The 21,855-nt window shown below is 39.9% G+C and overlaps 1 protein-coding gene across 1 annotated transcript in view; it reads right to left on the bottom strand.

Annotated features, from left to right (window-relative positions):
* Positions 1–1,819: 1,819 nt before the first annotated feature.
* The window catches only part of LOC121929283 (transmembrane protein 68-like), a 33,786-nt gene continuing 13,750 nt past the window's right edge, over positions 1,820–21,855 (bottom strand). Inside the window, exons 2-7 of the mRNA XM_042464670.1 lie at positions 9,117–9,470; positions 7,734–7,898; positions 6,421–6,614; positions 5,643–5,703; positions 4,940–5,079; positions 1,820–2,029 (exon numbers count right to left, since the gene is read on the bottom strand). Coding sequence (XP_042320604.1) covers positions 1,925–2,029; positions 4,940–5,079; positions 5,643–5,703; positions 6,421–6,614; positions 7,734–7,898; positions 9,117–9,408 — 957 coding nt within the window. The 5' untranslated portion in view covers positions 9,409–9,470 and the 3' untranslated portion in view covers positions 1,820–1,924. The remainder of the gene's footprint in view (positions 2,030–4,939; positions 5,080–5,642; positions 5,704–6,420; positions 6,615–7,733; positions 7,899–9,116; positions 9,471–21,855) is intronic.

The following is a 21,855-nucleotide window of genomic DNA, read 5'->3' as shown; positions in this document are numbered from 1 at the left end:
CCTATTTGCAATTGCCATGTTGTCCTGCACTATAATAAATTGATATCGCCTAATTTATCAATTGACTAACTGGACTAAAGACGAGCCCTTGGAAGAACTAGAGTTACTGTATAGCAAGTCAGCACAATGGGCACTAGGCTAAGAGGCAGAGCAGAAGGCAGCTAAATCAAACGCCCCATTCTCATTGGCTTATAAAGCGGATCAAGAGTCGGGTTATGGGGGCATCGTTCTCATTTGAATGTACATTCGATCCTCATTATGCCGATTTCGTTCCCATTGGATTTCGGATCTGATCCCCATGTAATCGATTTTTCCAGGGTAAACCCGAATCAGGGGGGTTTGAAACTGGGTTATCTTGACTGCACTTTTCCAGAGGTTTTTCTTCCACCTCCCGTGTTCAATCTGGGGCAAATGAATGGAAATGACAAGGGTGTCCGATTTGGTAACTTGGGGATGGGAGGAGCAGTGCTCAAGGGGCTGGCTTGGGGGAGTTACTCTCTTTCCTGCATTACAGATGCCATTTCCCCCCGTTTGCATAGCCTTTCCCCCGGTGAAGTGGGAAGCAGGGTAAGGCAATCGCATGTGTAGACACATTTATTTTTTAAAAATTAAGCTTTCGATCGCCTAGGCCAGGGGTAGGCAACCTGCGGCCCGCGGGCCGGATGCGGCCCGGCAAGGCCTTGGGACCGGCCCCAGCCTGGTCCTGCCGCCGATTGCCGCCGGGGCCTTTGGGGGGCAATTGTCTATAGAAGCCTCAGAAACATGCATTTATATTAACATTTTTTAAAAAATCAGCAAATTTTTTCGCGTGTCTTCCATTTTTTTTAAAAAAGTGTCTTCCATTTGAAAATTTTGTCCTACATTGGTCCTGGTTTATTTATATATTTAAATTTTTAAATAATTATTTATTTAATTAATTTTTGGCTTCGGCCCCCCAGTTGTCTGAGGGACAGCAACCCGGCCCCCGGCTCAAAAAGATTGCCTACCCCTGGCCTAGGCGCTTTGTTGGGTGTTCAAACATAGCAAATTGCTACATTGACCTCCAAACGTGGTAAACACATTATGCCCCCCTGCAATCTCCCCCCTGCTCCACATTCATAGATCAATGTGTGAGGAGAGCCATTGAACACAATTTTTAACTATTTTCTTCTTTTTTTACATGCCTGCTCGATCATCCCCCAGACAGCCCAGGGAGCAATGGGGGAGGCAAAGGGACTTGGGGGGATGGAGGCTCCTTCTTCCTTTCCCAGAGGGGCTCTGAGAAGACACAGGGCAGCTTGGGAGGCAAAGCGACTTGGTGGGGATGGAGGTTCTTTCTTCCTTTCCCAGAGGGGCACTGGGAAGACACAAGACAGCTTGTGAGGCAAAGGGACTTGGGGAGATGGAGGCTCCTTTTTCCTTTCCCAGAGGGGAAAAGCACTTAAGTGTTTGATTGACTGCTTAATAAATTAAACAAAACAGAAAAACAGGTTTGAAAGACACAAATGGGAATGGGGAACAAAAATAGCCCGTGGCAAAATGCATTGAAGAATTGACGTCACTGTGACATCAAGCGCCTAGGCGCTTGATTGACATCTGCTTTAAAAAATCCTCCAATTTTCACATTAAAAAATAGAGTTTGGGGTGAAGAGCCAGCATGGTGTAATGGTTTGAGTGTTGGACTATGACTCTGGAGACCATGATTTGAATCTACACACACATAAAAACTTACTGGGTGACCTTGGGCAAGTCACAACCTCTCAGCCTCAGTGGAAGGCAAAGGTAAACCCCCCTCTGATCAAATCTTGCCAAGAAAACCCTGTGATAGGCCTGTCTTAGGGTCACCATAAGTCAAGGTAAGACTTGAAGGCACACAACCACAACCAAAAGTATTTGTGAGAAAACAACATAAGAAAAATTGTATCAGTGCATTCCTTTATTCACACTAGTCATTTTTTTGATGAACCTCAAAGCGTTCCCAAAGAGCTCCCATGATGCTTCCTGGTATTTTCTGATGCTTGTCCCGTAAAGCTTCCATTGCAGTTTTTGTCTGTTGAGAGGAAAAGATTAAAAAAAACGAAACGTTTTGAATCAAGTATATACTTTTCATTTCTAAAAAACCAGATAAACATAACCAAAGGACATAGGCTCCTTGCTGTGAAAGAGTCCATATGCTTTCAAGAATATTAAAACCTCTCAATTGCCCTTTCTCACAATTTATTATTCTACCTCCCTTTCAAGGTATAACTGAGCAATCAGTCACTTGGAAAGAATAAGTGCCAAGCTGGTTGATCACTCTGTGACCAATAGGAGGAATAGATAATAAAAATAAAAATAAAAAATTTATTTCTATCACGCTTTTTGCCAAGCAATCAAAGCGGCGTACAGCAAGTTAAAATACAACTATATATACACAGTGCCTCCCCTTAAAACAAGATTAAACAGTGTAAGATTAAAAACCAACTAATCCAAACAAACAAACAGAGAAACAAATCACCATGGGCAGAGTCACTAGATGGGAAGTCTTGTCCGTGGCTGAGTATTTTATTCCGGGAAGGCCTGCTGGAAGAGATCCATCTTAATGGCTTTTTAAAAGCTCTCTAGATTGTTAATGTGACGGATTCGTCTGGCAGGCCATTCCATAAATTGGGAGCGGTTGCAGAAAATGTCCTCTGGGAGGTCGCCGTCAGCCTGGTCTTTAAGGGTTGTAGTAAATTCCTCCCAGAGGACCTGAGGGTACGGGGCGGATTGTATTGAAGCAGGCGATCTCTTAGATAGGCCATTGGACTGATACATCATGACATTTATATTAATATGCTTAACTATATAATGTACAGAGAGACATTGGCTTTAATTCCTCTTAGGAGGAAAAGATTAAAACCCCAAGATTAAGAATTAAGTATATATTTCCCATTTCAAAAAATGTAGATAGTCACAAGCAAAGTCTATAAGCTCCTTCCTATGAAAGAGGCCATATGCTTTAAAAGACATTGAAAACTATTAATTCTTTCATCAAATCTTCCTTCCTTCCTTCCTTCCTTCCTTCCTTCCTTCCTTCTGTTTGCACTTTAAGGGGCATTGAGAAATCAGTAACTTGAAGTGAATGAGTGGGGAGTTGCTACACTCATATCCTGCCTGTGGGCTTCCATAGTCAACTGAATAGCCACTGTGTGAGCAGAATGAGGAATAGATGGGCCTTTACTCTGATCTAGCATGGTACAAGTTATCACACCATGCTTAGCTATCTAATGTACTGACAGAGGGAGAATTAATTCCCCTCTCTTTACACTACATTCATGATTTTACAAATCACTGCCATGTCCTCAGTACTACATGGCTATTATCTTGTTTTTAAAGTTAAATAAAAGTCTCAGAATTCTTCTGTATTTCCAAAAGATTTGGCTAGTTGTACTTCTGTGCCTCTTTTCCATTACTCTTATTTTCTTTCTGAGAAAACTTTGGTCAGAAATGCATGCCTAGTTTTCAAAATATGGTTCTTCCGTTCTTGATAAGAGTAATCTTAACATTTATGAGTATTTTGTTAGTGTAACTATATACACACCCAACCTAGGTTTTACTCTTCATTGGCTCAGCTTCATCTCTTTTCCCTTCCTACTCTATACTCATGGAATTGCCTTCCTGAACATTTGCGGATTGCTTCCTCCCTCATTATTTTTAAATCTCAATTTAAAAAATTCTTGTTTCCCAAAGCTTTTGGAATTTTAGTTTAATGTTTTGTTTTAATATTATTTTTGATATTTTGATAAATTAATATGTAATATGAATATTGTTTTATAATCTTGTGCATTTTGATTATATGTATTTGTCAGTTTTATGTTTATATTTTGTTATTCTCCTCCCCCCTCCCCCAACTCTCTGTGTGAACATACAAGTATATTTTACATTGTCCCTCTATGGCAAAACCCACTGTTTCTGGTTGTTTAACTTTTAAAATGCCATGTTCATTGATGGTGCCATATAGATAAATGACAACAATGACAATAGTAATTATTTAATGTTTGTAACTTTATATGTTGTTTAACTCTTTTAAAATTTTGCAAGTTTTTGCATAGTTTTCAATCTGTATTGTTTTAAATATGTTGTTAGGTGCCTTGAGTCTCATTATTGAGAGAATGGTGGGGTATAAATGAATAAAATCGTCATCACCATCATCATTATAATCAACCATCATCTTTTGCTGCAGTCGAAGAACATCTATCTTGGGTTTTATTTTCACTTCTTCTCCACATTCTCTGAGTTGAATGGGAGCTCTAGCAGAAATAAGCATGTGCTCATGATTATGGAATCAAGTACAGTGGTGCCTCGGGTTACGAAATTAATTCGTTCTGCCATTCCTTTCGTAACCCGAAAATTTCGTAACCCGAAACACTTTTCCGTTAGCACTGGAAAGCCTATAGCTGCACTTTGCAGCATTTGAATTTCTCGCCGAAATGAATTTCGTAACCCGAAAAATATTTCATAACCCGAAACAGTTTTTGCCAATCCAACTTTTTCGTATCCCGGAAATTTCGTAACCCGATCATTTCGTATCCCGAGGCACCACTGTAATAGGGTTATCCTAAAATAAAAGAATGGGTTTCCACATACACTCTGGATTTAACTGTTGCCTCTCCTGTGGCTGCTGCAAGGTGAAGGTGAGGTTTGATGATGTCAGACTCTAGTTCTGGCTGACCTCCCATTCAACTCGGAGAAGATGGGGAAGGAGGGGTAGTAAAATCCAACATGGACTTTCTTCTACTGCAACACAAGATTGATTATAATGATGACGATTTTATTCATTCATTATTTATTCAGTCTTTGTTACATATACTGTATATGATACATGAAAAAGTGTTAGTCACACTATTCACAGAGCCTCCTCTCTGATATTTCCATAAACCTTAGAACACTTTGTAGTAGTACTGTTTATTGTAAAAGCTTAACACAGTGAAATACTTACTTTTTCAGCTAGTTCTTCAGCAGTTATGTTTGGATCATATGGAATTGGTTGACCAATATGTGTTCGAAGTTTCACTGGTATTAGTCCGTATTGTGGAAAGAATAAAATCCGAGTTTGTTCATAAAGCCATCTCATTGGTCCTGTATATGGATTTAAGATAAACCTGTGATCATATACTAAATCCATTTGTGTTTGAATTAGGCAAGGCCAGAATAAACAGTATCAGCATGGATGCCAGCTTAAAACCCTCATGGGTTCACAGGGTGATGGAAGGAGCGAGCACATACTACCTGAAAATTATTTGAATTTTCTGTTTACACATTTGGTCATGTGGAGAAACAGATAATTAGGATGAGTCACAATCACCTGTTCTCTGTTGGAAATAGGTTTCAGGGGACAACATTTGGAGCTGCATGTAAAGAAAACCTTCCCATCATAAACACTAAATCAAATGAATATTTCACTTCAAAGCAAACAATAGAAAGCTTCTCAGAATGTGTAGAGTGTGAGATCTGTGCTCATTAAAAGAAGGGGAGGAATACACAGAAAATTCCTGGCTACATAAACCAAGATTTTAAAATACTTGCATCTGATCTTATATAATTTCAGCTTTGACATAAGTCCCAAAGAACTTCAACATGGCTTATATCTTTCCAGTTCCTTCCCCCAATAAATTTCTAAGGAAGTATGAAGTTTTACTTACTTATGTTTCCATATATTCTGTAGCCTTCTCTCAGATTCTGAGTAAAGATAGGGATGATGGGCTAAGAGAAACCACAGACCAAAATAAAAATTGAGACACTTGCAAAAAAGAATAACAGAATGATATTCTGTAGAATTCTGCCACCAATTGTACATTTGAAGGTGGTGAGATAATGATCATTTTATTGGCCATGTATCAATGTGTGAAGGAAGAATGCAACTATTTGTTCCTCTGTTGCATTTTTAGGATAAATTCCTTTATCAAAGCTGCCATTTACATTGGTACTGGGAGGCAGAGAATAGTAGTTTGTTTTTCCTGATGGAAACTGCAGCTGCAAGGATATGGATGTGGAAGGAGAATTGCCAGTAAAAGTATTTCCTAATGGCAGAATATTGCTGTCCTTACCAAAATTATTCTGCTGTTGTCTCAAGCTTTCTCAGACCAAGTGTTGTACATATTCAGTGTCAGTAGTACTATATCTATACTCTGTATACGCTGTATGTTTTTTCCATCCCCTTCCCTTTGAAATAATTATTAAGATGCTGTGCTGATATTTTCTCAGACAATGCAAAATTTTTTTACCCCATCTTCACTTCTGAGAGTATTTTCTGAGCAATTAAAATATTAAAAATTGATAATGAGGAAAAATAAAATTTGCCTTCTCCTATGGACAGAGATTATTATTGCTTGTGTTTTAAATATGAACTGCAAGAAATTATATTCAGCTCAGACAATATAATGAAGGGAAGTATAATGGCAATGACAAAGAACATCTCACCACTTTTGCATCTATGGCTACTTGAGCAAAACCTTTTCTTTTTCCCCACACAAGCTTGTAAGTATGGTCTCCATAATTTTGCTCTCGAAGTCCACCAGGTGCAATACCCAGTAGATTCCCTTGCTTCAGAAGTTCCACACATTCCTCTCTTGTAGAATTAGCACATTGATTTATATAAAGATAGCGTTTTAAGCCTAGAAAAAAAAAAAAGGGGGGGGGCTCAGAGATAGTTACTTCATTTTTGGTTAATCACTAAGATGCAATAGAAAGGGGGGGGGCTCAGAGATAGTTACTTCATTTTTGGTTAATCACTAAGATGCAATAGATATCATGTTTTCCTCATAACAAAGAAAACATGATCCTGCCCTTAAACTTGTTTTACGCAGATCCTCTCAGATATGGTGTTAAGGATTCTTAGGTTTTTCATCCAGGGTAACATCAACATTAGTTCCTGCTGAGGTTTAGGATGGCAATAATTTTTTTTTCTCCACAGAGTGGTGCAGTTTTTAAAAGAATTTCTCCCCAGCACAGAAGAGAATGCAATGGATCATTTAAAACCCCTGGGGAGTGTTCTTTTGTGATGATTTCTAAAAGTCTACCAGCCAGCAAGAGATGGTGAGTAAACATGAAGAAGTGGCTGCTGGTCTCAGGCTTTAGGTAGCACCTCTGGCCACTACTTTCTTCATGCATGGCACCCAGGTAGGATTTTGCATCATTGCATGCTACTTTGTTCCCTCCTTAGAGATATCATGCAGGGCTATGTTCAGGTTGCAATAGGGGAATGTCCTCTTTCTTACTCTTTTCCAGCATCTGAGGCAGTGCAAGCAAAAACAGGAGAGTTTGGTGTTGACTGTTTCTATTTGATTATCTCCCATCACCAGTGAGTGGCTTTACTTTCAAAAGAGCTGACAGTGTTAAGCAATCTCTTTTCAAAGATGTGTTGGACAAGGATCTTTGGCTCTCAGATTACTACCATCCTAAATTTCCAGGTGCAAGGAGAAGAAAGCATCACCTCAACAGGAAAACCAAGAGGTGAAAAATCATCTTCTCCTGCACACCCTTTTTCCACCCTTACTTACAGGCTGGTGATTCTGATTTTGCTTTTTAATAATGCAGTGGAAATCAATACTAAATCATTAGTAATAAATACTTTGTGTATCTAACATACTGAAGATTCTCAGTAGGAATGAGACATTTTCACGTGGCTAGTTAGAATACAAGGGAAAGGAATTTTTTTCATCTAAAAAAGCTAAAACTGGAGATCATCTGATGAAAACTACATGCAATAACAGTAACAGAATTTGATTTTGTACCTGGTAGACAAAAAATGAAGTGATCCAGCACAGAACAGCACAATCTACCCGTGATTCTATAAATTCTAAGTACAAAGAAGTAATAATCCACAGGAATGGCTCCATGATAATAAACAAGAAGAGCAGGCCCTTTTGGTAGATTTTCCACTCCACAAATCTCATAACCTGTCAATGGAACAACATGCAAAGTCTTCAGTATTTTCTTGTGTTTACATACATGTCATAGTTCTCTATTTCATAACAGACCTCAGGCAGTAGCATAAGAAAAACAAATCAAGAGAACCAGAGCTAAACTATATCAAATAAATGTGATATCTTAAAGTTAAAGCTCAAAATGACTATGACAGTTACAGTCTGATGTCTAAATTTGAAATGGAAAGCAAACACCTGCTGTCTAAAATGATTTTCCCCCACACTTCCACCCTTCAACGAAGTCCTGTCTTTGGTCATGAAAGTATGCAGGGATGGATAAGCAGGAAAGGATTTTCTCAAAATAAAATCATGTGTGTGTGTGTGCAAGAGAGAGAGAGAGAGAGGAAAAAAGGAAGAAGGAAAATATTGGTGTTGTCACTTAGTAAGAAAATTTGATGGTTAACAAGAAAAAAGTAAATAATGGGCAACTTCAACAACTCAGGAAGGTGTGTGGAACAGGTACTATTAGATCAAATTTGCTAATCTTTATTTATTGTACACTGCCTTTCTCCTCCCATGAGGTCAAAACAGCTTACAAAAATTTAAAACTTATCCAGTTAAAATCTTATTTTACAAAAGTTTAAACAATTTTCAAAAAACTTAAAGCATAATTAAAATATGAAAAAAATGATGTACAGCACACCACATTCAAAACACCTCTCTGCCACATTTTTGAAGCACAGGTTTTTATTTATTATTGTTATTCTACTTTTTTGTTTGTATTTTACAATAATTATATTGGCTTGTGATGACTTATAATCTTTAGCAATAAAGAAACTCGAAACTTGGAGCACCAAAGGCCTGCCTACATAAAAAGGTCTTCTTTGCCTGTCTGGAAGGAGAGAGCAGAGCAAGGGCCCACTGAGCCTCCCATGGAAGGGAGTTCCACAGCCTGGGAGCAGTCACTGAGGAGGCTCTCCTAGAGTTCTTCTTAAAGGCCAAACATAATAACATAATAACATAATAAATATTTCACAATTCTCATCTGTGAAAATCTGATAAAACAAAATATCTCAGAGTGGTTTTATTCTAGATTCTGTATGCAATAACTTCATTTTATGCATTTCAGATCCAAAATATAAAATCCTGTGCCTGGCTGCCTTAAACTCTGATCTCAGCTCATAATCAAACCATTAAACCATCTATTAGAAATTCAGCCTGTAAGAGATTATGTGAGGAAATCATGCTTACCATGCAGTATCTTTCCTATCACATCTGACAGAACTGCCAGTTTTTTCTTTGACTTGTCCCATTGTTTGCTGTTGCGATCATCTGGGAGATTATAAATAATACCACAAAAGAAATAGAGTGCGCTGCCCAGGTAAACCACGGAGAATGAAACAAGAAGGGGATAGTACAATATTATCAGAATGCTTAAGACTGTTGAAGGATACACCATGAACCCTAGATATTCTCCTAAAAGGCAAGCCAGCCAAGTCGTAGATTCTTGCCCTAAAGTAGAGTTTGTGTTTTCTGCTGTCATTTTTGGTATGAGAAGATGAATCAAAGAAACTTCTGTCCACAAAGAAATGATTACTTTTCTCCCTAGAAAACAAACAAACACATAACTGATTGACTCACACTGTAATCCTAACTGGAAGGTTTGCCAGCTGTAGAAAGATTAGGCGAAAAATGTAGAACCCTTCCCTCCAACACCACTGGTATAAAATTTCCACCATCATGCTATGCTGCCACTTTGTCTTATGCTGATTTCCAGCAGAACAAAGTTGAGCATGATGATCTCCTGCAGCAAGAAAGATCAGTCACAAGTATAGAATCCATATTGTGCTCCTTATCTTGTTGGACTCTAACTCCCAACACCTCTAACCAACTTAGCAAGTGGTGAAGAATGTTGGGAGCTACAGTCCACTAACAGATGAAGTGCTGCATGATTGCAACCGCTTCCTGTTGAAATTAATGGTGAGGGGCTCAGAAAAGTTTCGCACACCTCTTGCCCCAGCCAAATTGGAACATCCTAACTTAGGGTATGATGTATATATATCAGCATCTACCCATAGCACACCCACAGTTCAATAATATGAGTTAGAAATTACCTTAACCAATCTACCCCAATCCATGCCCATATCCCTTTCCATTACCTTTTTCTTATACAAATCTTTGGAGCCTTTGTCTGTGAACTCTGTTTAGTTCTGGCCTCATGAGGCTTTAAATTATTCTTATGCCAAGTGGGTGGAGTGAGAGTTGGTAGATAAAATTTTACATTACTATTCATTAACATATTGTTTACTGCACCTGAATAAAATTTTACATAAGGAAAAAGATGTCTTCACCATTTCTGGCGTCATGATTTCTACATTAATAGTTGCTTTGAGCATCAACATTATTCCTTCAAGTTTCATTACAGAGTTTATACAGGTGTAAACTCCTAGGTGGCTGCTGGATCTATATTGTCACTAGATACAGTAAGCCCGCTCTCTCATCCTTCTCTGATAGTTTCCAGTCCCACACTCCCCCATAAGTAAATAGTCCAGTGATGGCAAACCTTTTAGAGACCGAGTGCCCAAACTCAGTGGCATTCCCACTCCAGGTGTCACTGGGTGCCAGAGGCAGGACTTTCAGGGGATGCACTTCTGGGAGTGGGACCCCTGCCTTCTGGGGGTGAGACTTCTGTGGGAAAACCCAAGACACAGTCTCTCAACCTCAGGCTAGCAATAGCAAACTTCCCTCTGATGAAACTTGCCAAAAACACTCCATGATAGTTTCACCTTAGGGTCGCCATAAACCAGAAACAACTTGAAGGCACCACACACACAAGTCACATTCTCTAAGCCTCAGAGGACTGCAATGGTAAACCTCCTCTGAAGAAATCTTGCCAAGAAAATCCCAGGATAGATTTGCCTTAAGGTCGTCATGAAATTCACTGAGGGACCTTGTCCTCCATTTTGAGCATGACTAAGAACCATGAATTCATATTTCTATGAGAAGTCAGGAACCAGAGGTCCTCTTTTTCAACCTTATGTCCAGGAGGAATGTCAAAACATCCCGCATTCTGAGCATGACTGAGAAGCATAAATGTTACATTTCTATTAATGTTTTTAGCTTTTCTTGGGTCATGTCCCCCCATTTTTATTTTAAATCTTTATTAAATTATTTTAACATATATACAATGTTGCATATACCCTATTCCCTACTCCCCCCTCCCCCTCCTGCATGGCTTGAAAGAGTTTAGGATCAATATACTGTTTATAATTAATACCTATCATTCAATATGTGGGATTTAATTACATTAATGACTTCATTGTACTCCGTATTCCCTTTAACTTTCTCAAGCAGGATTTCCCAACCCAAATTCCAAGCTTCTACTGTCCTTTCTCCAGTATATTTTAATCTTCTATCTCTAATAGTGTATTATCTCTTGTATTCTGTTTTTGTATTTCTTTTGCCTTGTTGTAACCCACTTTGATCTACCCTGGAAAAGTGGGCTATAAATAAAAATCATCATCATCATCATCATCATCATCATCATCATCATCATCATCATCATCAAACAACAGGTTATTTGCCAAATACATATCTATCTTGGTGAAGTTCCAATTTTTACTTTCTTTCCATCCTGATGCTACCATAGCCTATGTTGCTTTTAGTATATTCTTTATTGCTTTCTCTTCATTGTTCTTCAGTCCCTTATTCTTCAAATTTAAAGTTATACAATTCTCTTTGTTCAAATGAACATCCTTGCCTATAATTTTATTAATCTCTCTTATCACTTCACCCCAAAACTTCTGAACACACGGACAATCCCACCACATATGCATGTAAAACCCTTGGACCCACTTCTGTATCTTTTACTATTTTTTCCGCCTGGAAGTAAATTCCTTCCCTTATTAAAATGGTAACTTCTCTAGCTTTATTAGTTCCTCTGGATTCAAACTGTTTATCCCAGTTAGCATAATTAAGAAGCTTGGATTTATTTTGTTGTTTATGCGTTTCCTGAATCATAAGGATGTCCACATTCTTGTCTTGTAATAATTTATACAGTCTATATCTCTTGACTAGAGTACTCAAACCATTAACATTGAGAGAAAGGATATTAATTCCCTTCATCTCAACCCACACCTTGTTTAATTTGAATTTCCAGCATCCACATCTTAAACTTCTTTTCAGCCACTATCCCCTTTCCCATCCCAGTCTTCTGGTCCACTCCGCTCCCTGGAGGATGTACAGTGCAGAAAATGCCTGCCATCATTGCTGGTTCTCTTGCTAGGTTGTGTTCTTCCTGTTGCATCCTCTTCCAGTTTTCTAAACTTTACCTTTCATTTACTCTCCCTATTATTACAATATTCAGGACCTGTATTCTTATTCCCTCATATTAAACCATTCAAAAGTCCTTCAATGTAAATTTAACATTATCCTTATTTCTTTTCTTCTTAACTAAGCATGATACCAAACATCATACTTTTACTGCTCTTAATGACTCTCAAATATATATAATTTCTACATCACATATGTATTAGCTTGGACTTCCAATCTTTTTCATTGCAGATCTTCTGTTTCGCCTTTAATTGTTATTGAATCCAAGTCACTTAAAGTCTGGAACCATGTTTCCCAATGTATCATTTATACTTTGTTGGCCAACATAGCCTTATAAATATATGTTTTTCCCAACCAGTGCCAAATATAGTGCAATTTGCACTTCTCTCAGTCTGTCTAGCTTTCACTTCCCTTTCTTTATTTTCTCTCTCTGCCTCTCCTTCACAACTCCATAGCCCTTTTCTCCAGATCACTGTCTGGTTCCTCTTCTTCTGCTGCTGCCTCTGCCTGGTCACTCCTGGGTTCTTTTCCAGTCTGTTGTTTAATTCCCAATTATTCCAGCAGTTTCTGACCTTCAACTAGATTTCTGACCTTCAGTAGCTCTCCATTTTTGAATACCAGTATAGCTGTTGGAAAACCCCATGTAAACTTTTGACCAGCCTCCATCAGACAAGTTGTTACTGGTTGGAGTTGATTTCTCTGCTTTCTGGTTTCAGTGGAAAGGTCTGGAAAGATTTGCACTTTTGTCCCTTTGAACTCCAAGTTGTGCACAGCTCTTAATTTCTTAAATACAAAGTCTTTAGTCTTTTCCCTAAGAAATAGGATAATGACATCTGGAGTATATTTATTAATTTTTTGTTTCTGTTTAGGTTGCCCAGGGGTACAATGTGCCCTCTCTATATCATCTGGCAATAAATCTATTCCATAGTCCTTCCACCATGCTGTTAAAGTCTCTGTTAATTCTGATGCATGTATGTTTACAGGGATGCCTTTCAATCTCAAATTTTTTCTCCTCTGTCTGTCAACTGCATGGGCTAATCTCTGCTCAGGGTCAGTCATCTGTTCCTTGAGTTCCAAGATCTTTGTTGTTTTCATTTGAACCCTCCCATGCATTGTTTGCATTATTTTTTATAATCTCTCTTATATCTTTAGAGAGTTCCTGGACAGTCAAATTAACATTCTTGAAAGCATCCAAAAGTTTATCCAATTTATTTTCTATAATGTCCATCTTGTTATTTAATTGAGACACTTCAATTATCATAAGAGGACTTACCTCCTCAGTTTCTGTTGCCATTCTTGCTGTGATCCCTGTTTCGCAACATAGCAAACAGTGAGCCTTATTTTTCTTATATTCTTGATGTTCTTTTGCTGGTGGTGCAGTGGTTAAATGCCTGTACTGTAGCCACTCACTCAAAACCACAAGGTTGCAAGTTCAAGACCAGCAAAAGGGCTCAAGCTCGACTCAGGCTTGCATCCTTCCGAAGTCGCTAAAATGAATACCCAGATTGTTGGGGGCAAATTAGCTTACAGTTGTAAACCACTTAGACACTGCTTAGGCAGTATGAAGCGGTGTATAAATGAAGCTTGCTTGTTTGTTTGTTGTAAAAAAATAGGTTCCCTCTCTTTATCTCTCTTGCCAAGTTTGATTAGATTCAATAAGCCGCAGGGAGAAATAATGAATATTTCTTATTTATTTCTAGCTGGAAGGGAGAGACCCGAAGGTGTCTATCTCTTCTACTGGCGCATGCGCAATCTCGGATGTCCTCCATTTTGTAGTGTCTGGTCTTCCTTTGAGGTGAGAACATCTGGTCACTCTACCTTTCCCAGGACCTGTCCTCCATTTCAATCATCTGCCCAGGAGCAATTTCAAAATGTCCTCCTTTCTGAGCATGACTAAAAAGCATGAATTTACATTTCCCTGAGTGATCAAAGGTCCTCTTTTCCCAGGGACTGTCCTCCATTTCCACCTGTAAGAATTACAAGTATCCTCCATTCTGAGCCAGTAGCATTATAAGGGTTGGTGTCACCCTGTGCGGTAACTCGTGGTGTGACCCCACAAAAAGAAGATGTCTCAGCCACTTGAAAACCCCCATGATAGGTTCACCTTAAGCTAGTCACTTGTAGTTGGAAAGAACTTGAAGGCACACTGCAACTAACATCTGTTGAATGTGTTGGTGATTTACTTGTTAAAGCCACAGAACTCTTTGTCCAGTAGTTTCCCTCTTGTCAGAAAACTCTTTCCCAGAGCAAAATATGTACTTTAAATTCTCTCTTTTTCTTCTTTAAACAACCTATCCATTCTCACAATGCCTTTGTGGTAATTTTACAGTGGATCCTTGTTATACGCTGGGGTTTGGTTCCAAGATCCCCCGTGTATAACAAAATCCGTGTATGCTCAAGTCCCATTAAGTATAATGACATAGCAAAATGGTGTCCCTAATAAAAAATGGAACATCAAGGTAAATTTATACTTTTTGGGAACATTTTCAAACCGTGTATGCTTAAATCCGTGTATAAAAAAATCCATGTATAAGAAGGGCCGACTGTATATTGTTGTGTTGTGCTTTCAAGTCCTTTCCAACTTATAGCAACTCTAAGGCCTCCTTTTTCAGGACATGTCCTACATGTCCTACATTTCAACCTTCTGTCCAGAAAAATGCCCTCCCTTTTGAACATGAATAAGAAGCATGAATTTATATTTATATTAAGTATTTTTAGCATAACTTTTATATTAAATTTTATATCAAGTGGTTTTAGTCCAATATTTTCCTTAAACATTCATAATTTTGCGGTGCCTTATCCTCCTTTGTGATTAGACAACCAGACACCCTCCTTTTCCAGAACACATCCTACATTTCGAGCTTCTGTCCAGGTGGAATCTCAAAATGTCCTCCCTTTTGAGCGTAACTAAGAAGCATGAATTTAGATTCATATTAAGTGTTTGTAGTTTAAGTTTTATATTAAGTGTCTTTTAGTCCAACATTTTTCTTGAATGTCCAACATTTTGTGGTGCCTTGTCCTCCTCTGTTCATGGCCTACATTTTCCCCCTGCATGTCTGACATTTTGCAGGGCCTTGTCCCCTTTTATGGTTAGGCGACCAGGCATCATCCTTTTCCAGGACACTTGTTACATTTCAACCTTCTGCCCAGAAGGAATTTCAGAATGTCTTCAACAACACTGCATCCCCCACTTGTTCCATTCCCATCCTGGCCCTTTTTGTACCATTCTCCTTCCATGCCTGGAGCCCTGTGCGGTTAAGGGTTGCCATAATTCTGGACCTCCAAACTGGGACAAATGTAGGACAAAAGTCGGACAAAATTTTCAAATGTAGGACACATTTTTTAAAATGGAGGACACGCAAAAATTGATGATTTTTTAAAAAAATGTTAATATGAATGCATGTTTCTTAGGCATGATCAAAATGGAGGACATTTTGGCATTGTTCCTAGACAGATGGCAGAAATGTACTTCTCTTTCTGGCTAACCTCCCCCCCACCATTCCAAACAGCATATTTGGGCATTGAAGAGGAGGAAGAGTGGAAAAGGCAGAGGAGGAGGAAGAGGAGAAGAAGAAGAGGAGGAGGAAGAAGGGGAGGAAGAGGAGGAGGAGAATAAGAGATGGAGAAGAAGAGGAGGAGAAAAGATGAAGAAGAGGAAGAACGAAGAGGAAGAAGGGGAGGAAGAAGGGGAGGAAGAGGAGGAGGAGAAGAAGAGATGGAGAAGAAGAGGAGGAGGAAGAAGATGAAGAAGAGGAGGAAAAGGAGGAAGAAGGAAGGGGAGGAAGAAGAGGAGGAGGAAAAAGATGAAGAAGAAGGGGAGGAAGAGGAGAAGAAAGAAGAAGAAGAGGAGAAGGAAGAAGGGGAGGAAGAAAAGGAGGCAGAAGAAAAGGAGGAGGAGAAAGAGGAAAGGCTCTTTCCTCTGCCTGGCTGCCTCCATCGCCAACGGAGGAAGCCAGGCAAGGGAATGGGGCCTCGCTGAAGCCAAGCCTGCAGGACTTGCTGGGGGGGAGTCCCGGGGGCTGGGCCAAACCGGGGCGGGACCATGCGGACCCGTCCCAAATCGGGAAAGTCCCGCCCCCAGGCGGGATATGGGAAGCCTATGTGCGGTAAACTTAAATGGCAGGCTGATCTGATTGTCTAAATATAACAGAGGCTACAAGTAAATTTTAGCAGTAATAGTATTCTTTCTAAATTTGCCTGGGCTTTGGCTTTAAAGGACAAAATTGTTAGAGAAGTGTCCAGTGCTTTTAACACTATTTTTGGCCAAGATGGAAGAATTACAAACAGATCAAGGCCGGAAGTTTCTAAACAATTTTGTGAGTAGCCTATTAAAACATTATGGGGTTCACCATTTTGTCACCAATAATGAAGTCAAAGCAGGGGTTGTGGAATGATTTAACAGAACTTTAAAAACAAAAAAGTGGAGGTATTTTACCGCTAAAAATACCTTTACTTGTACTAATGTACTTCCACTGTTTCTAAAAAGTTATCATCAAAGTTTTCACCAAACAATCAAAACTAGGCCTTCAGGTTTTTGGACTCTTTCACATGGGAGGCTTACCCATGAGTAAATCACCATGAAATCATAAATCATGAAAGAAGCGTGATCGACGTTCACAGCCCCGCACGCTTCTCCCGTGAAAAAATCATCATGGCAGAGTCGGGGCTCACTTTTCCCATCAGTAACTTGTCATGGAGCCTCCATTGGGCAATAAGGGAATCTTATTTACATCCCTGTAAGTAAGCATCACATTGACACCATCACCACTGAGATAAAAGTCAGATCAAAACAAAAAAGTGACATTGTGAAATTACACTTCTACCCCAGGAGAATACTGAAGCTTTAAAAATTGTGATCTTGAAAACATGGTGACCCTGCCTTTTATAGGGATTATTATGTGGTCCAGGCTGGTAATGGTCTTCAAGGGTATCATGGAATTTCTGCAATGTATGGGTGTAGCCTTGATGGTATTTTCAGAGGCCTTTTCAGAAAAGCAGTTCCACTTTTGAAAAGAGATCTGAACATCATTAAACCCCATATTAAATCTGTCATGCATAATATTGCTAAAGATGTGGTTGGTGAAGTCACTCAAGCAGTTATAAATAAAATGAATCCCACAACTCTACAAGAAGACTCAGGCCTGATGTATATTCAAAGGAGGCATGGTCAAAAAAGAAAAGTATTACGGGTGAGGTTAATAGGCCCTCCCCGAAAAGAAAAGGTATGAGAAGAAAACAAACTCAGAACTGGAGAGCTGTAAGGAATAGGAGGCAGCTTCTGACATGGTCCAAGAGAGATATATTTTAAACTAATACCATGGCTTTTATCCATAGTGGTTCTGAAGAATGCACTAAATCTGAATTAGATCTATTTACTATTGGGTCTACACAAACAAGTATTGAGAAAAGTTTGTATACTAAGGTGCCCCCATTGACTACTCTGACAGAATCTGCACTGCTAGATTTTTTTTTTTCATTTCAGGAAATGGTGAAGATTATATGAATTTGAATAATATGCTCTTATATCTGACATGTTAAGATTATTAAGGTACACAATTCAAACATTCCCAAAGCTGCTGAAGTTGGGTTGGTGAAATATCCTATAGCCTCCATTTTTAGCCAGCTGGATGTGATTTTGGGGGATCACATCATCAGTCAGTAACACCTGCTCCCCTACATGGCTTTCATAAAATCAGTTGTGAAGTACAGTGAAGACACCCTAGCAAGCCGATTTTCTACAGGTTTGTTTTATAAAGATATCCCTGGAGAGTATGAATCAGCTGACCTAGATGGGGATAAATAAGGGTTTTATTAAAAATGCAAACCTGATACATGATGGTCGAAAGCTAGATCTGCTGGGACATCTCCATACAGCTATTTTTTTTGCAGGAGAAACTGCTGCTAAATAGGGTGGATGTAAAAATTAAACTTACATGCAACAAAGATGCTTTCTGCTTAATGACTGATGACACAGACAGCAATTACAAACTGCAAATTTTATCAGCATCCCTTTTTGTAAAGAAGGTGAGAGTGTCACCTTGAGTCCAGCTGGGTCATGCAGAAGCTCTGTTGACATGCAGTGCCAAATACCCTGTGGACCGTGTAAGCATGAAAGTGTTTAGCATCTCAAGAGGCAGCTGTATCTCCAACCAGGAGAATCTCTTTTTGGGCTGACTTCCCAAGTAGTTGATTATGGGTATGGTCGGTAATGATTCCTTCAGTGGTGTTTTCAACAAAAATCCCTTTTGGGGACAGAATAGGGATTCTGTGGGTGTACCACTCATCCTGCTCCTCAACAGTTTCTCTCCCTGAGTTGGTCTCAGCAGTATTGTTTGTTTATTTATTTCAAGGATTTATCTCCCACCTTTCTCCCACAATGGGAATCAGTGTTATTGAAGACCACTCCATTGGGTGCAGTTCAGGAATTCATGGTATAAAAACCGAACAGTATCTCATACCAACCATACTGCAGGACACACTGTGTACCAATTTTTGTGCTGCATGGGATTATGGTGATCTGGTGTGGAGGAACTTTCTATAATTCTGTTGTTATGAACAGATTTCTACTTGACTAGGTTTTGACTCATCAGAATGTGGAGCCTCTGTAGGGATGGAAGGCCAATTAGAGAAGGATGATATTTCCTCAGATGCTTACAGATCCTGATGGTTCTTGGAGACTTTACTTGCCTGGGCCAATAGGGATTTAATTGCCCCTAAGTGTCCCTATGTACAGAGTAGAGTCAAGTGTAGAACAGACTGAAGTATTAGGGAGCTGATGAAATGAGTGTAACAGAGACTACAGTAATGATGTAACCCTGGGCACTGCTGATCCTCTTTTATCTGATACGTTTCAATTTGTGTAACCTTGCCTCCCAACTCCAGGGATTCTTGAATGAGACAGATTATCTATTATTATTATTATTATTATTATTATTAAGCTTTATTTATATAGCGCTGTAAATTTACACAGCACTGTACATAAAATCATTTAATTAGACAGTTCCCTGCCTTCATGCTTACACTCTAAGAAGACACGACACAAAAGGAGAAGGGAATGGTTGAGGGGAAGAGGATCAGGTCCAGCATTCTTCTCTCCCTCTGAGGCCTGGACCAAGGCAGATGGACAGATGGAGGGCTCTGTAAGGATAGGACTGATGGCATTGGCCCACCCTCTCTCCCCCTCAGAGGCCAAGAAGGAGTCAGATGCCTTGTGGGAAGGGTTCAGTTTCTTTCTCTCCATTTCAGGGAACTAGATGGGGAATGTGTTCCTGTTGTTTCTTTTGAACCTCTCAGTGGTTTTTGATACCATTCAGCATGATATCCTTCAGGGTTGCCTCGCTGGGATGAGGCTCACTATTTTAAAATACTTCTGGTGCTTCTTGGAGGAATGGATTCTGAAGGTGGTACTGGAGAAAGCTTATTCAACACCATCACCATTGTCTTATGTTTTCCCTCAGTACTCAGTTCTATTTAATATTTACATGAAAGTTCTGGAAGAACCCAACTGACGAGATCCAGTTCTATATCTCCTTTCCATCTGATTCCAAGAAAGATGTGTTTATAAACCTATATCTGCTATCAGTAATGGACTGGATGAGGGTGAACAAAGCAAAACTTAATCTAGACAATACAAAGGTGCTCCCAATTAGCCAAAAACAGTATCAGGAATCAGTAGGGACTTAGCCTGTGCTGGATGGGGTTACGCTCCCCCTGAAATCTCAGTTTTGAAGCTTGGGTGTACCTCTGGATTTGGAACTGAGCTTTCACATTGGCCATGTATGTTTGCATAGTCAAAACTAGTGCACCAGCTGTGCCTGTTCCTTGAAATGTTAGATATAAATTTAATTTGATAGCATTGTGGTCCAGTCAGCTCAGTGATACATGTCTTGATTACATCCTGTTTCATCTATTATTGAATCTACATGGGACTGCATTAGGAAATTGTTCAGACACTTCAGCAGTTCCAAAATGTGGCCACCATGCTGTTGACTGGGGCAGATTATGGTGATCTTGTGACTCCCTGTTGAAACAACTTTATTGGAGGCTAGACTGTTTCTGGATACGATTCAAAGAGCTGGTTTTGGCCTTTAAACCCCTACACAGTTTGGGTTTAGATTAGATGAAAAATCATCTGTCTCTATACTAACCAGTTCAAGTTTTAAAGAACTTTAGGGAAGGGCTTTCTCTTGGTCTGGTCATCTTCACAAGCAGATTTTGTGAGGACATGAGTGAGAACCACCTCCATGATTAAGTGGTATCACCAGGCTTGATGGCACCCGATTGGGGGAGAGGGCTGTTGAGGTGGCCGTTCGCCCTGTCCCACCCTCCCCACCTGCTGCCTTACTCCTCTGCAGCTCCTCCCTGGCCAGACACTGATTTCTTACCCACTGATGATCTCCAACTTCGGTTCAAGTTTTTGCATTCCCTTGGGAGGATTTCTGGTATCAGGGGCATGGGTGTGTGCGTCTATTTGCAAGCCTTCTTCTCTTTTGGGATGGATTTGTTCTTAACAGTATCCTCTTTTCAGCTTTGGCTGTAAGTGGTTTGTCTTGCAGTGTTGAGGTACCCAGAGATAGTGTACCACAGAATTTTGGTGGCAAACTGTCACTGAAATTTGATGGCTGCTGAAGATTCCTGGGAAGGTTGTGGGGGGTTTGGAGGCTGTGAGGTGTATACAGGCTGCAGTTTCTCTAGCCCTGGTCTAAGTAAGAATACGTGCTCTGAACACATCTGAATATGGACCTAATACAGTATATCAGAAGCCTTATCTTCACTGACCAGGATACTCTGGAGGTAGCCTGGAATATCTTGACCAAGCAGTTGCCCTGACCTTGCCCCATTACCTAGCCCTCTGTTCCTGTGCCAGGGTGCTTGTCTGCATGGGCCCCCACTGAGCTACCCAGTGTGACCACTGCCATGGTAGGTCATTCACTCCTGATATCAGAGCAAGGCACCCAGAGATAATCACATGGCTGAGTGTCTCATTCTGATGTTGGATGCACTGTTAAGCTCAGCAGACTGCCTGTGCAGATAGCTACCCATACATGAGAATGAAAAGCTCCATATCCTCCTGAAAAATCCAGAGTAAAAGGTAAATTATTTCAACATATATTAATGGTGCTATACCATGGTTCTGGTGCTGAACATGCTGGACATAATCCAGACTATTTGCACCAGAACCAGGGTTTGAGCCATGCATAATCCAAACAGGATGCCACCAGAATGGTGGAGGTAGGTGTGTGGGAATGGACCTTTCGGCACTTGCAGCCAAGGCCTAGGGTTGTATGCTCCAAGCCAAAAATGGGAGACGTGGTATGCTTGGATTCAAGGGAAACAGGCAATGGTGACATAAAAACCTGATTGAATGGAGAATAGCATAAGAATATGGTGATTTCTAGATATGAACTCCAGAGGAATAATAGGGAAAAGCTTAGTACACTGGTACCCCGGGATACGAATTGATAGCGTTACGAAATTTCCGGGATACGAAAAAGTTAGATTGGAAAAAACTGTTCCGGGATACGATGTTTTTTTCGGGTTACGAAATTTTTTCGGCGCGAAATTCAAACGGAAAGCGCGGCTAGCGGCTTTCCAGTGCTAGCGGAAAGCCTTTTTCGGGTTGCGAAATGTATCGGGTTACGAAATTAATTCGTTCCGC

The sequence above is a fragment of the Sceloporus undulatus genome, chromosome 4 (genome assembly GCF_019175285.1).
Source record: "Sceloporus undulatus isolate JIND9_A2432 ecotype Alabama chromosome 4, SceUnd_v1.1, whole genome shotgun sequence".
In the NCBI taxonomy this organism is placed as follows: domain Eukaryota; kingdom Metazoa; phylum Chordata; class Lepidosauria; order Squamata; family Phrynosomatidae; genus Sceloporus; species Sceloporus undulatus.
The sequence above is the reverse complement of the archived record's forward strand: the minus strand, read 5'-3'. Positions and strand labels throughout refer to the sequence as shown.